Here is a 17,388-nt window from a genome sequence, read left to right on the forward strand (position 1 = left end):
CCATCTCTATGCTCTGTAGCGAAGGAGAGACTGTTCAGATTACCTCAACTAGCCTGTACCCCTGCACGCTGACTCGGTACCGATGCCCCCTGTATATGGCCTCTTTATTGTGTTACTTTTTATTTTAGTCTACTTGGTAAATATTTTCTTCTTCTTGAACTGCACTGTTGGTTAACGGCTTGTAAGTAAGCGTTTCACGGTTAAGTCTACACTTGTGGCATTTGGCGCATGTGACATAATGTTTGATTTGACTTTACTCTCCCACCTGGTCTTCAAATTATGGCAAAGAGAAAAATGTGCAGTTTTATCACTAATCTCATGCTATTCTACACATTTTGCCATGTGGCTGAGAAAGTTTTGTTTTTTAAAGCTAATTAAAGCTCAAATATAGGTGTGTTTACTTTGATAAAGGGACTGGTTTATGTGCTGTCTCATTTGCTAAATCAACAAATATAAGTAGGCAGTGATACCCATAGAAACACAGTGACATATGCCTCAATGCGGTCATATTTGTGGCTTATTGGGGGTGTGACTTTCAGTTATTTTTGCCCACCAGTGAGAGTGAATATCATTTCTGGCTATGCTACTGCTACATATTCCTGAGACTCTCTCACCTGGTCTTCAAATTAGGGAACTTCCATTTATATAACGTGTTTGAGTACAGTATGTCTGTTAGTACAGAGACTATTCATTTAATCAATCAACAAAATGTACTTTATAAAGCCGTTTTTACATCAGCATTTGTCACAAAGTGCTTTACAGAAACCCAGTCTAAAATCCCAGAGAGCAAGCAATAAAGAGGCAGAAGCACAGTTTCTAGGAAAAACTCTCTAGAAGACAGGAACGTTGGAAGAAACCTACAGGAACCAGGTTCCGAAGGGTGGCCAGGCCTCTTCTGGCTGTACCGGGTTAGAGAGGAACCAGGCTCCGAGGGGTGGCCAGGCCTCTTCTGGCTGTACCGGGTAGAGAGGAACCAGGCTCCGAGGTGTGGCCAGGCCTCTTCTGGCTGTGCTGGGTAGAGAGGAACCAGGCTCCGAGGGGTGGCCAGGCCTCTTCTGGCTGTACCGGGTTAGAGAGGAACCAGGCTCCGAGGGGTGGCCAGTCCACTTCTGGCTGTGCTGGGTAGAGAGGAACCAGGCTCCGAGGGGTGGCCAGTCCACTTCTGGCTGTGCTGGGTAGAGAGGAACCAGGCTCCGAGGGGTGGCCAGGCCTCTTCTGGCTGTACCGGGTAGAGAGGAACCAGGCTCCGAGGTGTGGCCAGGCCTCTTCTGGCTGTGCTGGGTAGAGAGGAACCAGGCTCCGAGGGGTGGCCAGGCCTCTTCTGGCTGTACCGGGTTAGAGAGGAACCAGGCTCCGAGGGGTGGCCAGTCCACTTCTGGCTGTGCTGGGTAGAGAGGAACCAGGCTCCGAGGGGTGGCCAGTCCACTTCTGGCTGTGCTGGGTAGAGAGGAACCAGGCTCCGAGGGGTGGCCAGGCCTCTTCTGGCTGTACCGGGTTAGAGAGGAACCAGGCTCCGAGGGGTGGCCAGTCCACTTCTGGCTGTGCTGGGTAGAGAGGAACCAGGCTCCGAGGGGTGGCCAGTCCACTTCTGGCTGTGCTGGGTAGAGAGGAACCAGGCTCCGAGGGGTGGCCAGTCCACTTCTGGCTGTGCTGGGTAGAGAGGAACCAGGCTCTGAGGGGTGGCCAGTCCACTTCTGGCTGTGCTGGGTAGAGAGGAACCAGGCTCCGAGGGGTGGCCAGTCCACTTCTGGCTGTGCTGGGTAGAGAGGAACCAGGCTCCGAGGGGTGGCCAGTCCACTGCTGGCTGTGCTGTGTGTAAAACAAAGGTGAAAAATATGAATATAACAGAGACAAAAGGAGATAGATCATACAGACATGATAACGGGCATAATTAGACACTCCTCTTGGAATAATATGGATAGATTGGCTTCTTCTATAGACCAAATACACTAGTACCAAAGGGGACAGAGTGTCGGTCAGACAAGGAGTGAGTTGTCTTGGAAGGTTACTCCTGCAATTTCACTTCCATCAGAGTGCTCGTCACTCTTGGTCCTCAGCACACCATGTTATAACCAGTCCTGCACAAACACAAATCCAGAGGCGAGTGCAAACACAAACAACACCATCCAGAAAAACAACTAGACAAATCTTTATCAGTCATTGAAGAAAATTGTGATAAAAATATGCATGTCTGTGTATGGTGTATACCTGACACACTCCAAATGTGCCAGTTCACATATGCAGGTGCTGAGTTTCAGCGCAGTCCCTCGTCCCAGGAGGTAGTTGGCCTTGTGGTGAACGTTTGTTTGTGTGTAATGGTACAATGTAAATGTAAATTACAATTAAAACAAATCAATTGGACAACGTTCCCCACATGTATTTATTTTTCTTAACATTTGATACAAATAATATAATTTCATTGAGAAGTGAAGTTATATCTATAGTCTATTTTCGTGTTTCAACCAACATGAGAAGATGAAATATTATAGAGAAAAAAGGAAAAGTAATTTACCAGTTTATCATAATGTTGAAATGTATGAATTCATCCTCTTAATTTGGTGCATTCAAACCCCTAGAACAGAAATAAAATATCCCTTTTTTAAATTCTACATTTCGGGTAATAGAGATGCCCATTAGGAAATGTATGAAATGTTAGGAACATTGGAACAACTCTACAACACATACATTTTCTCATGGTGAAACTATCGTACCTACGGTAAAGTATTATTGCATTTCTTAGTGTTCAAGCATTACTAGGTTGAAGGATAAGTGGTGCAGAACAAATCTGTTTAGTTTGGCACAACATACAGAAGGAAACATATATATATATATATATATATATAATCTGGAATTTTGCATTGAGAACAGTAAGTGGGTTGTAAAACAAACGTCTGTCATTTACATCAACTTGGGGAAAGAAAAGAATCATGCAGATTTGTCATACATTTTTGTCTTTAAATATGTAAATTATATGACAAACAGAGGGAGAAAAATACAACATACACAATCATTTCTGTTCACTAACTGCTACATTTGTAGGCTATAAAGGAAGGTTCATAACCAACATTATTAGATTGGGATTAGAGAATTGAAATGACAAAGAAAACATACATAAAGATGAACACAGTGGTCCATTCCATTCTGTTAAGAAAAACTTGCTGCACCCATGTTGAGCCTGTTGCCATAACTATAGTTCATCATGGTTATTACATGGTCTTCTAGACTGATCCCAGATCCGTTGTGACATCATGATAACAACTACAGCACAAACAGGTCTGAGATAAGTCTAAAATGTTGTTTTCTTCTATTCCATGCATCAACTTCTATTCTGACATATGATTGAGAACCATAGGAACAGGAAGAGTCCAGGCCATAGTGGAGTTAAGGGACAAACATTCAAGTAAAAAAGCATTACAATATTAAATACTAGTGTAAACGAATCTCTAGGCCTGTCTGAAGTATACAGCATCACTATGACATCATCATTATAGTGGGATTATTACTTCTATTTGTGGGGTGTGAGACAAATCAGTGCTATATGAATCTTCATCTTTCAGATAAGTGTTATTATGTTGAGAGTATATCAGAAGCTGCATCCCAAATAGCACCCTATTCCCTATATATAGTGCACTACTTGGGGAAGTAGTGCACTACATAGGGAATAGGGTGCTATTTGGAATGCAACCCTCATAGTTGACTATAACAACAGTGATGTGATATTGTTGACTAGTTTTTAACATTTAGCTGTGGATAAGTGTATCATACCCAACCTTCCTTGTTAAGGGTTGAAGTGTTACATAGATAGAAGCACCTAGAAACCTTCTAGAAAGCTCCATCAGGAATCCATATGACTTTACTTTGTTCTTGGTCCACTATAGTCATGATCTGAGTGCAAATGTAGGACAGGCTTCCTCCTTGGACGATACCTGCAACACAAAAAAAATGGTTTTCAAATCTGGGTCATTACTGTCTCAGAGTAGATGATCTAGTCCGGTTCTGTCTCAGAGTAGATAATATATAATAATAATAATATATGCCATTTAGCAGACGCTTTTATCCAAAGCGACTTACAGTCATGTGTGCATACATTCTACGTATGGGTGGTCCCGGGGATTGAACCCACTACCCTGGCGTTACAAGCGCCATGCTCTACCAACTGAGCTACAGATCTGGTCCAGTTCTGTCTCAGAGTAGATGATCTGGTCCGGTTATGTCTCAGAGTAGATCTGGTCCGGTTCTGTCTCAGAGTAGATGATCTGGGCCATTACTGTCTCAGAGTAGATGATCTGGTCCAGTTCTGTCTCAGAGTAGATGATCTGGTCCGGTTCTGTCTCAGAGTAGATGATCTGGTCCGGTTCTGTCTCAGAGTAGATGATCTGGTCCGGTTCTGTCTCAGAGTAGATGATCTGGGCCATTACTGTCTCAGAGTAGATGATCTGGTCCGGTTCTGTCTCAGAGTAGATGATCTGGTCCGGTTCTGTCTCAGAGTAGATGATCTGGTCCGGTTCTGTCTCAGAGTAGATGATCTGGGCCATTACTGTCTCAGAGTAGATGATCTGGTCCGGTTCTGTCTCAGAGTAGATGATCTGGTCCGGTTCTGTCTCAGAGTAGATGATCTGGTCCGGTTCTGTCTCAGAGTAGATGATCTGGTCCGGTTCTGTCTATGTAACTTCACTCATTACGATCTAACAGGCTGATCTTAGTTCAGCACTCCTACTCTGATACAATTTATGAATACGAGGCCTGGTCTGACTCCAGACTGTAGGTACATATGACAGGCCTTCTCACATAGCAACAAACTGAATGTTACTATATGATATTAACATAATACTAACCTGTAAAGACCTTGCTGTACTCCTGTTCAGTTTTCTGTGCCATCTCAAACTGCTCCTTGGAATGTTTCTGAGAGACTTTATCCCGTAAGTATAGAGGATCCTTCTGTTCTCTGAATGAAGGAAAGAACAAAATCAGATTAAATATCAAATATTTCAGTTCCTTAAAAAAGAGGTGACACATGGCACACAGTTGATATCACACAGAGCGGGGCGGCAGGGTAGCCTCGTGGTTAGAGCGTTGGACTAGTAACCGAGCAGACAAGGTACAAATCTGTCGTTCTGCCCCTGAACAGGCAGTTAACCCACTGTTCCTAGGCCGTCATTGAAAATAAGAATTTGTTCTTAACTGACTTGCCTAGTAAAATAAAAAATAAAATAAATAAAAAGAGACTGTGGTGGCATGGCAACAAAATTACCCCAATTATATGCATAGAAGCCAATCAACATGACAGCAACAACAAAAAAGAAAGACTCTCTGCTCTTCACTACAATTGCAGTGTTGATGAGTAATAGTGCTGTATGAACTGAGCGGTAAGTACAGTCAAACTTAAAACAGGCACACTGGGTTGTCTGTGACCCATCTGCCTGCTGACCTGCTGTTTTCCTTTCCCTGCCGGGCCTACAGTCTACATATTGACTATATGACGCCATCAAAAGGATAGAAAGTCAGAGAGTGGTTCATGGTTTGGTTCTCTCTCTCTCTCTCTCTCTCTCTCTCTCTCTCTCTCTCTCTCTCTCTCTCTCTCTCTCTCTCTCTCTCTCTCTCTCTCTCTCTCTCTCTCTCTCTCTCTCTCTCTCTCTCTCTCTCTCTCTCTCTCTCTCTCTCTCTCTCTCTCTCTCTCTCTCTCTCTCTCTCTCTCTCTCTCTCTCTCTCTCTCTCAGGCATCTGCCATAGACATACTATTCACGTGTTTATATGAGATGATTGGTCTCTGCTGGTAGTGTGGAGTGAGTGAAGAGCAGCAAGGGCTTAGCCAAATAGCTGAGAGTGTACTGTAGGGCCCAGCCTCCAGCCTCTCTCGCTCAGAGACAGAGACGAGCAGCCCCCAGTACAAAGCTCAAAACTGGAAGAGACAGGCCCAGCTTTCAACCTCTCAGTCACAGGTATAGCTCAGCTAGACGCCCCCGCAGCCCACCACAGAGCTATAGAGGTCAGTCTCTCAGTCACAGGGATAGCTCAACTAGACGCCCCCGCAGCCCACCACAGAGCTATAGAGGTCAGCCTCTCAGTCACAGGGATAGCTCAGCTAGACGCCCCCGCAGCCCACCACAGAGCTATAGGGCTCAGCCTCTCAGTCACAGGGAAAGCTCAGCTAGACGCCCCCGCAGCCCACCACAGAGCTATAGGGCTCAGCCTCTCAGTCACAGGGAAAGCTCAGCTAGACGCCCCCGCAGCCCACCACAGAGCTATAGGGCTCAGCCTCTCCTCCCATCCCAGGGACAGCTGGCACTCAGTTGATGACAGAGAAGGCTTAGTTCAATCAGATCCTCTCCATGTCCACTGCCACACTGCACGAGTCTCTGTGAATGTGTACGAGAATGTGTGAGACAGTGTGTGAGTGCCTGCAGGGCTCTACAGTGCGACCATTTTATTTGCATATGCACCTAAATATTTTGCTGTGCAACCTGTAATTTTCAATTAGGAGCAACATTGTGCCTAAAAAAATTAAGGAGTCTAGCTTTATTACCTCAAATATTTTTCATTGTGCTCCTAAATGTCTTTGTGCGCACCTACCCTTTTCAACTTAGGCGCACATGCTCCTTGTAAAAAAAAGTCCGCGTTGAGCCCTGACGTGTCTGTGTGTGAGAGTGTGCATGTCTGTGTGTTCAGAAGACTTAATCTTCCCCTCCGATTACAAATGAAAATACCAACCAGAGATCTTCTCTAATGAATCACAATTATCCCAAGAGGAGTGTCGGCTAGGGCCGTTTGATTCATTTCATTTGGAACGTGTCTGTGATAGGAATGAATCGGAGATCATTTCTGTAATGTTATAGTAATGAAAGTGCACCTAGACTGAAAGACAATGAAACTTAATACACTACTGTAAGTCAACCGTGAAAACAGCAGGGATATTGGAAAGTGGCAGTAGATGAGGTAATGTGCTGCTTTCTTGCATGCTGTTTGTGGTGTAGGCAGAGTTACCGTATATGTAAAAGGTTTGGGTGTAGCTTGTGCAGAGGAGTCAGGCGCAGGACAGCAGAGATGAGTAATAAAAGTAACTTAACTCAAAATGACCAAATGCATGTAGTAATACCAAGCCCACACAATAGAACCGAAATACATAAAACAAACACGCAAAAAAACATGGGGAAAACAGAGGGTTAAATAATGAACATGTATTTGGGGAATTGAAACCAGGTGTGTAAGACAAAACAAATGGAAAATGGATCGGCGATGGCTAGAAGGCCGGTGACGTCGAACGCCGCCCGAACAAGGAGAGGGACCGACTTCGGTGGAAGTCGTGACAGTATAAACACTTTGGAACAAGTTCTGATGTAAAAAGGGCTTTATAAATACAGTTGATTGATTGGTAGCATTGTTATTGGTATAAAAAAAACTTGTTTAAAGAAGACTAAAGGAGATCCATGAGCTTTTACATTTCAATAGAGGAACTCCATGAGGGAAAGCAGCTGTGATAGCTTGGCCAGATGACTCTGATAGCAGTGGTGTTAGAACATTGTCTCAAAATACAGCACACAAAAATAAGTATTTACAGTAGAATGGGGGCTAGTACTCACTTTATCTGCTTTGCATTTTTGTAGCGAATGAAAATGACAATTGGGTAGATGTGAACGCTGTGAAGCCGTTCGATGGCGTGGGGTGCAATGTCAAGTAAACAGTGACAATCCTTCAAAATAGAAACAACAACAAAATCTAACCAGTTGGGTTTGCATGAGAAATGAATGAAAGCACAGCAAAGAATGTTTCCAAAATTACATATCATTAGATCAACTGACAAAATCTAACAGCCATTTTGTTAGGTTCTGTCACACTGTACATAACATACACACTGTCACGATATGGGATGGCAGCTGCCATGTATTAATCCAGATATTTACTAGTCCTGTCTATGTACAAAATATGCTGAACTGGTTTCTCTCCTAAATATGTACCTTCTCTGTGATTTCCTTGATGGAAGCAACAGTTGTGACATCAAAATGGCCGCTCCTTCGTTTGAAGTCGATGAAGACGCAGTCCTTCACCCCTCGTTCTATCGCCTGCTGAGATGCCTTCATCACCTCTGAATAGACAGACAAAAATAATCACATTTTAGTATTTCATGAGTCTGTTATAAAATAACACATGATAATTGACAATCAATATACTTATTTGAGTAGTTTACAATCCTGTCATAACATGACATTATCATAACGTGACATAGCACTGTTATAGCATGACATAGCATTATCATAACATGACACATCACTGTTAGAACATGACATAGTATTATAATAACATGACATAGCGATGTTCTAACATGAAATAGCATTATCATAACATGACATAGCACTGTTATAACATGACATAGCATTATCACAACATAACAGCCCACCAGGTAGGCACCGACAGAACCTCCCAGGGGCCTCCTTCACCAGCATGTCCTTGTTAGCCTCCACTAGGGGCCCCAGAACCAGCACTGGTCTGGGGCTGGAACACTCTACCTTCTGGATCCTCTGGTAGGCCAGGCTCACACCATCTGGTAGATAGACAACACACAGAACCGTCAGCAGAATTATGGAAAACTACAGTGTACATGATACCCTAACCCCTGAACCAGCACAGGTCTGGGAATGGATCACTCCACCTCCTGGACACTCTGGTAGTTAGACATTATAGCACTATGTCAAAACAGAGAATCATGAACACTGCAGTGTTGCACCTACATGAATAATAGCATATGCCACTTGAGGCACTTTTATCCAAAGCAACTTACAGTACAAAGCAAGTGCATACATTATGGGAATGTGAACGGTGTTGGTGTAACGGCAGATTTCCTCCTCAGGATCGGACCAAGATGCGGCGTGGTAAGTGTTCATGACGATTTTAATAAGAAAAGCACTGAACACTATGAGATACAAAAACAATAAACAAATACGTGAAATAACCAAACCGAAACGACAAACACACACACGGAAACACCCACCCACAAACCAACAGTGAAACCCAGGCTACCTAAATATGGTTCTCAATCAGGGACAATGATAAACAGCTGCCTCTGATTGAGAACCATATCAGGCCAAACACAGAAATAGAAAAAACATAGAAACACAAACAGACTGCCCACACCAACTCACGCCCTGACCATACTAAATAAAGACAAAACAAAGGAAATAAAGGTCAGAACGTGACAGTTGGAATGGACCCGGCAACCTTGGTGTATCCAGGGCTCTACGCTGACCTTTCAGTTATTTTTTACAAGCAGCGAGTGTGCGCCTAAGTTGAACAAAATGTAGGAGCACACAAAGAAAAGGTATCAAGCCGTTTTCTTTGTTGTAATGGTCCAAACATGACAGTCATGAATCTGCACTCATTGTGTTCTCCATGGTGCTCAGGGGCTGCGGTACAGTGAAGTAATCATTGCAACAATTATCCTCTGGGTGATCTTTAACCTCGTGCACTGGTGCTACCAAATTAAAACTCCAGGTCTCACGGCAAAATATTTAGGCGCATATGCGGGTGAAATGGTCGCACTGTAGAGCCCTGTCACCAACTGAGTCACACATGACCATTACATGAGATGAATCAAGAATCTACATGTTCCACGGTTATCATTTACAGTACAGCAAGGTGTGAATGGTCCTTCCTCACCCTCCATGATGGGCAGTGAGTCAGTGCTGATGGCGTCCACTAGGTCCTTCCCGTCTTTAGACTCAGAGCGCTTGTGTTTCTGTTTCCTGCGGAAGAAGGACCTGCGAGCGGCAGCCGAGAGGGTCTTACTGGCGGTACCGCTCTCATCCTTCATATCAGGCATGCTGTGTCTCCTGTAGAACTCCTGGTCCATTCTGAAAAACACAGGGGAATACAACGGGTTTGAATTTTATTTACATTTTTTATTTTTTATTTCACCTTTATATAACCAGGTAGGCAAGTTGCCCTGGCCTGTCTCCCCCTGTCTGATACAGGTACCCCCACCACACTCACCCCTCACTCCTGAGGTGAGCTTTCACTTATTTATTTTTATTTATCTTTATTTAACCAGGTAGGCAAGTTGAGAACAAGTTCTCATTTACAATTGCGACCTGGCCAAGATAAAGCAAAGCAGTTAGACACATACAACGACACAGAGTTACACATGGAGTAAAACAAGCATACAGTCAATAATACAGTATAAACAAGTCTATATACAATGTGAGCAAATGAGGTGAGATAAGGGAGGTAAAGGCAAAAAAAGGCCATGGTGGCAAAGTAAATACAATATAGCAAGTAAAACACTGGAATGGTAGATTTGCAGTGGAAGAATGTGTAAAGTAGAAATAAAAATAATGGGGTGCAAAGGAACAAAATAAATAAATACAGTAGGGAAAGAGGTAGTTGTTTGGGCTAAATTATAGATATATGTACAGGTGCAGTAATCTGTGAGCTGCTCTGACAGCTGGTGCTTAAAGCTAGTGAGGATAAGTGTTTCCAGTTTCAGAGATTTTGTAGTTTGTTCCAGTTATTGGCAGCAGAGAACTGGAAGGAGAGGCGGCCAAAGAAATAATTGGTTTTGGGGATGACCAGAGAGATATACCTGCTGGAGCGTGTGCTACAGGTGGGTGATGCTATGGTGACCAGCGACCTGAGATAAGGGGGACTTTACCTAGCAGGGTCTTGTAGATGACATGGAGCCAGTGGGTTTGGCGACGAGTATGAAGCGAGGGCCAGCCAACGAGAGCGTACAGGTCGCAATGGTGGGTAGTATATGGGGCTTTGGTGACAAAATGGATGGCACTGTGATAGACTGCATCCAATTTGTTGAGTAGGGTATTGGAGGCTATTTTGTAAATGACATCGCTGAAGTCGAGGATTGGTAGGATGGTCAGTTTTACAAGGTTATGTTTGGCAGCATGAGTGAAGGATGCTTTGTTGCGAAATAGGAAGCCAATTCTAGATTTAACTTTGGATTGGAGATGTTTGATGTGGGTCTGGAAGGAGAGTTTACAGTCTAACCAGACACCAGAATGAAGCAATAAGGCCCATGAAGGTGTGGTATATTGGCTATATACCACACCTAAGGGCTGTTTACATTTACATTTAAGTCATTTAGCAGACGCTCTTATCCAGAGCGACTTACAAATTGGTTCTTACGCATGATGGAACGCGGAGTGCCTGGACACAGCCCTTAACCGTGGTATATTGGCAATACCTGAGGTGCCTTATTGCTATTATAAACTGGTTACCAATGTAATTAGAGCATTAAAAATAAATGCTTTGTCATATTGAGACCCTGCAGAAACACACACATCAAATACCAAATGCAATCATTAAATATCTCTGTGTATCAACATTTCAACAGACTCAACATAACTGTTACCTAAAGTTTATTTACAGCAGGTACAGTATGACTTACATGTATTTGCTGGGTACCTGCCCTCGTGCCAGCTTGCGTGCGCTCTCATCTAACTGCCACGCCATCCAGAAGCCAAAGTTGCCCTTTGGTAGCGTGTCTTCAATGTACAGGATGTCATCCTTCTTGAAACTCAGCTCCAGCTCCATCTCTGCTACTCGCTCATAAAGTGCTCTGAAAGGAGAAGGAACAGATGGGTTGATGTTTATTTAGAAAATGTAAAGATCATTTTCATGGGGATGCAGTGATATTGTACAGTTAAAGAATATAGACATGTAAAAACCAGGTACAGTTTACTTACACCTGATGGATGTTGACTACAGGCCCGATGTGACTTCATACGTGAAGGGGATTACAGTAGTAAGATGTTGACTACAGGCCCGATGTGACTTCATACGTGAAGGGGATTACAGTAGTAAGATGTTGACTACAGGCCCGATGTGACTTCATACGTGAAGGGGATTACAGTAGTAAGATGTTGACTACAGGCCCGATGTGACTTCATACGTGAAGGGGATTACAGTAGTAAGATGTTGACTACAGGCCCGATGTGACTCCATACGTGAAGGGGATTACAGTAGTAAGATGTTGGCTACAGGACGGATGTGACTCCATACACGAAGGGGATTACAGTAGTAAAATGTTGACTACAGGATGGATGTGACTCCATACACGAAGGGGATTACAGTAGTAAAATGTTGACTGATGTTTCAAAAATAAATATGTGCAGCAATCTGATATGAAAACATTTCAGAGTGACAACATAGTTTTAGTACCTGATATAAAACCCATCTCCTGGTGAGTCTTTGAGCATGGCGAGCTCATCCAGACGATGTTGGACTTTAAACATGACCGTTTCAGCCGGTTTCAACATCTCCAGGTAAGCCTCTTCCGCAGTCTTATTCTTCATGTTGACACCATTGTACTGTTTAAAAACATCCATTCAATATTGAGCAAAGTAATAATAGTTTGCTAACATCAAATTAACTGTACATAAAAAAATGGAATCGGCAGCTAGCAAGAAGAAAGGTATGTGTTGGAGTAACTCTGCATCTACTTCAGTGCTACACACGGCCCAGGAAGTCTGTATGTATATCTGTCTCTCTACGTATGTACCATACAGGTTACCTCTTTACTACTTGAAAATAAAAGAGAGCCGCACACTCTAGGAGCTCAGATGCAAAAATGTAATACCAACGTTTCGACAAGCAAGCTGTCTTCATCAGGGTATAATTATAATTATACCCTGGTAAAAACGTTGGTATTACATTTTTGTATCTGAGCTCCTAGAGTGTGCGGCTCTCTTTTATTTTCAATTTTCTACTCCGCTAGCCAGCACCTCGTCTTAATAGGTGTGCGTTTATTTTTCTTCTATACCTCTATACTACACCATACAATACTATACGGCCCTATACTCTACCTCCAGTATTTGGTCTCCAGGCACCAGTCCGTCGGGACACTTGGCAGGGCTGTCATCCTCCAGACTCTCTACATATATACCATACAGGTTCCCTCCACAGAGCTGCACCCCCAACTCTCCCTGGGCCTTCTTCAGCCGCACCAGTCTCACCTCTGGGGCCCTGCGAGAGCCTGCACCTGGAGAAGATAGCCTGGACAGAGACGGATATGCCACCCATAGTCAGAGTCTATCTGGCAACACAATGACCACCACTTAAATTCAGTCAATTCAGGAAGGTAACTGAAATTCCAACTTCCTGAATTGACTGAATTAAAACCTCCCACAGTCAGTGTATCTGGCAACCCAATTACCATCATTTCAATTCGGTCAATTCAGGAACCTAACTCAAAATCCAACTTCCTGCATTGACTGAATATGAATGGAATTGACTTAAACCCTGATGACATATTAATAACTAACACTAAGGAACAGAATGCTACAGCTGTTGTTTATTCGATTTATTTCTACAATATTATGACCACCTGAGTAATCCTATACCTGAAGGAGCTGTGAGGGCTGGTGGCTGGGGTGGTCTGTTTAGAAGGTGGTGTCATGGTCCCTTCGTCTTGCTCACTCAAGGTGTCGATGACGGAGTGATTGTCTGGAGTGGTGGCTCCGCTGAGCTGGGGGGTTGGCTGACCACTGATGGACTCCATGCGAGAACTGAAGAGAATGTCATCAAAATCAGTCTCCTATTACCTGGAGCGAGAGAGGTTTCCCAGCTCTGTGTGTGTGTGTGTGTGTGTGTGTGTGTGTGTGTGTGTGTGTGTGTGTGTGTGTGTGTGTGTGTGTGTGTGTGTGTGTGTGTGTGTGTGTGTGTGTGTGTGTGTGTGTGTGTGTGTGTGTGTGTGTGGCCTTACCTGGAGCGAGAGTGGTTTCCCAGCTGGAACATGTGTGGATTGTACTGAGCCAGGATGGTGATGGTGTCACACTGCTGACCAATCACAAGCCTCGCCTGCTGCTCATTGGCGTTCCGCAAGTTGATCCCATTAAACTGAAAGAAAGAACAACAACAGTTTGAGTCAGTGAGTGAGTGAGTGGGTGAGTGAGTGAGTGAGTGAGTGAGTGAGTGAGTGAGTGAGTGAGTGAGTGAGTGAGTGAGTGAGTGAGTGAGTGAGTGAGTGAGTGAGTGATGAGTGAGTGAGTGATGAGTGAGTGAGTGATGAGTGAGAGGGATGAGAGAGAGGGATAGAAGAAGAGAGAGAGCGAGAGAGACAGTGAGAAAGGTGAGAGAAAGAGAGTAAGATTATGATCGAGAATGTGGGGAAATGGCATTTAAACATGTTTTTTGAGCTAAAGGTGCTAGATGTAGTATGTCTCAGCCATGAGTAAGCTAGGTGAACACTTAAGCTGAAAATAAACAACTCTACCCCTCCCCCGCATCCCGTTTCCCCACAACATGGTGGAGACTTTGTGGCTGTGGAATCTAGTGGAAACCACTTGCGCTTGAGCCCGTTACTTACAGTATGATTCACCAACTTTAAACAGTTGAAAATACTATATTTTTCATTGTTAAAAAAATATTTGGGTAGACAAGCGGTTAGAGCGTTGTGCCAGTAACCGAAAGGTTTGAACACCAGAGCTGACAAGTTGAAAGATCTGTAGATGTGCCCTTGAGCAAGGCACTTCACCCTTATTTGCTCCAGTGGTGCCATACTGCTATGGCTGACCCTGTAAAACAACATTTAAATGGTACAATGAGGGGCCTATGTTTTAATTTTGTATTGTCACCTGCAGTGGTGGCATTTCGCTACACCTGCGACCGATACATTTGAGCAAGAGACTCTGAGTTCACGACCGGGAGGTCCATGGGGCGACACACAATTGGCCTAGCGTCGTCCGGGTTAGGGAGGGCTTGGCCGGTAGGGATGTCCTTGTCTCATCGCGCACCAGCGACTCCTGTGGCGGGCCGGGCGCAGTGTGCGCTAACCAAGGTTTCCAGGTGCACGGTGTTTCCTCAGACACATTGGTGCGGCTGGCTTCCGGGTTGGATGCGCGCTGTGTTAAGAAGCAGTGTGGCTTGGTTGGGTTGTGTTGTGTTTCGGAGGACGCATGACTTTCGACCTTCGTCTCTCCCGAGCCCGTACGGGAGTTGTGGCGATGAGACAAGATAGTAGCTACTAACAATTGGATAAGACGAAATTGGGGAGAAAAAGGGGGCAAAATCAATTATATATATATATATATATATATATATATATATATATATATATATATATATATATTATTTTTTTTATGGTACAATGATGCTGTACACAATGAATTGCTTGTTTTGTCACATAAACTGAATTTAGGCAAACATAATAGAATTCTAACAACCGGGTAATTTCTGCAATTGATGATTCTGCTTGTGGGATGATAACCACCCCTCTGAGTGACGCTGAAGGAATAGCGTGGTGGGTGGGGTGGTGCAGCCTGCCATTTTAACAACAAGAGCCGGTCCGGCTTTCGTTGACCAATAGGAAGACTGAACCATCGTTATGCAATTTTATGTGTGACCAAAAACATGTTTTCTTCTTTTTTTAACATTGTGAAACCCATCATTCAAACATTTCATTATTACTGCAGATATATAGCTGACACTCTTATCCAGAGCGACTAACAGTAGTGAGAGCATACATTTTCATACTGGTCCCCTGTGGGAATTGAACCAACAACCCTGACGTTGTAAGCGTCATTCAAGTCCAATGATCTACTAACTGAGCTTACACGGGACTATGACCCAAAAAGTAGGTGAGGAAAACATACCTCCAGCAGTTGGTCCCCGTACTCCAGCCGTGCTTGGTGCGCAATGCTTCCTGCCGTCACCTTGGACACGAACACACCCCCATTCTCCCCACTCACTATGGAGATGCCCAGCGGTTCTGCCCCCTTCTGTACCGTCACGTTACGGGGCTCCTCCAGATAGGGCCTTTTAGGAGACCAACAGAAAGAAGAACATTACAAAACCTAATACTGACTTAGCGTCATACTGTAATGACACCACACACACATACACACACACACACACAAACAAACCCCATTCCGTTAAAACATCATCATGCAAAAAGTGGTTTTACTTTGGCACAATTTTGAAATAATACTAAATATCAAAGGCCAATGTAAATGAGTAAATGATAAGGGAAAGTACTGACTAGCCTGAATGTGAATGCGTCCTTCTGTTAAAGCATATTACCACACAGATATAAGATGTGCATACAAAGGATGTTCCAGCCAGGCTCCAGATCATGTTCCAATCATGCGATCAGACAAAATTCAACAGCATCGTCATGCACTTTTAAGGAACTAGTGAAAAGCACTGAAGACACAGGAATATAATGTGTATTTTCTCTTATGTTATAGCTTAGTCTCAACATCTCACTAAGGACTTCTCAAATGCAAAGGATTAGCGTTGCAAAATTACAGGAAATTTCAAAGTGGCACAGAATACTTTTTGGAATTCATGGGAATTTACATAGAATTTACAATTCGGGGAGTTTAAGCACACTGATTGCTTTTCCCCTTATTCTTATATGCTTCCTGTCATCAATTGAGCCATATTACTTAAAGCATTACAAATAAAACAGTCAGGTACTTTAACAATGTTTAAAAAATCAAGACTCAAGAGCCACCCATTTCTGCGTGCCTGACTAGTGTAGAACAAACCTCAAGCTCCGTAATGAGGAGAACCTGGGCCTAACAGCCAGAGGCAGGCGGAGAAAGGATCTGTTATAGAACAGATATCTAGAGCAGAGATGAAGAGGGAGGGAAGAGAGATGGGAGAGGGAGGAAAGAGGGAAAGACGGGAAGACCGGGGAAGAGAAGGAAAGACAGGGGAAGACAGGGAAAGAGAGAAGAGAAGGAAAATACAGGGAAAGAGAGAAGAGAAGGAAAATACAGGGAAAGAGAGAAGAGAAGGAAAATACAGGGAAAGAGAGAAGAGAAGGAAAATACAGGGAAAGAGGAGAGGGACAGAGGATGGGGAGAGGGACAGAGGATAAGGAGAGGGACAGAGGGTGAGGAGAGGGACAGAAGGTGAGGAGAGGGACAGAGGGTAAGGAGAGGGACAGAGGGTGAGGAGAGGGATAGAGGGTGAGGAGAGGGACAGAGGATGAGCAGAGGGTGAGGAGAGGGACAGAGGGTGAGGAGAGGGACAGAGGATGAGCAGAGGGTGAGGAGAGGGACAGAGGGTGAGGAGAGGGACAGAGGGGGAAGAGAAGAAAAAGAGGGGAAGACGAGGCAAAGGAGCGAAAGCAAGAAAGGGAAAGGGAGTGAATAGAAAATCCCAGAAAGGAGAGGATGGATGTCAGGCAGGTTCAGAGAGCTCCAGATAGACAAGGGGAAGGAAAGACAGTTTACAGATACAATTATAGAAGATGGAGCCACAAACGATGTGGGACACAGCTTCCAGACAGTGATGTATACTTCACCACTAATACTACGATCAGCATCAACTCACAGACAGACAGACAAGAGACAAACAGAAGAGAGACCAATGGGATGTACAGGTATATATCAACATGTTCCATTGACTAATGAGGCAACAGGTAACTAGTCAACGTGA

At 44.0% G+C, this 17,388-nt stretch overlaps 1 protein-coding gene across 1 annotated transcript in view; it reads right to left on the reverse strand.

The window, feature by feature from the left end:
• Positions 1 to 2,356: 2,356 nt before the first annotated feature.
• Positions 2,357 to 17,388, reverse strand: part of LOC124038496 (disks large homolog 5-like) — a 117,725-nt gene continuing 102,693 nt past the window's right edge. Inside the window, exons 26-37 of the mRNA XM_046354454.1 lie at positions 15,594 to 15,756; positions 13,706 to 13,839; positions 13,344 to 13,508; positions 12,807 to 12,996; positions 12,163 to 12,311; positions 11,390 to 11,560; positions 9,649 to 9,842; positions 8,393 to 8,536; positions 7,953 to 8,080; positions 7,578 to 7,687; positions 4,836 to 4,945; positions 2,357 to 3,926 (exon numbers count right to left, since the gene is read on the reverse strand). Coding sequence (XP_046210410.1) covers positions 3,823 to 3,926; positions 4,836 to 4,945; positions 7,578 to 7,687; positions 7,953 to 8,080; positions 8,393 to 8,536; positions 9,649 to 9,842; positions 11,390 to 11,560; positions 12,163 to 12,311; positions 12,807 to 12,996; positions 13,344 to 13,508; positions 13,706 to 13,839; positions 15,594 to 15,756 — 1,762 coding nt within the window. The 3' untranslated portion in view covers positions 2,357 to 3,822. The remainder of the gene's footprint in view (positions 3,927 to 4,835; positions 4,946 to 7,577; positions 7,688 to 7,952; positions 8,081 to 8,392; positions 8,537 to 9,648; positions 9,843 to 11,389; positions 11,561 to 12,162; positions 12,312 to 12,806; positions 12,997 to 13,343; positions 13,509 to 13,705; positions 13,840 to 15,593; positions 15,757 to 17,388) is intronic.

The sequence above is a fragment of the Oncorhynchus gorbuscha genome, linkage group LG06 (genome assembly GCF_021184085.1).
Source record: "Oncorhynchus gorbuscha isolate QuinsamMale2020 ecotype Even-year linkage group LG06, OgorEven_v1.0, whole genome shotgun sequence".
NCBI classification, from domain to species: domain Eukaryota; kingdom Metazoa; phylum Chordata; class Actinopteri; order Salmoniformes; family Salmonidae; genus Oncorhynchus; species Oncorhynchus gorbuscha.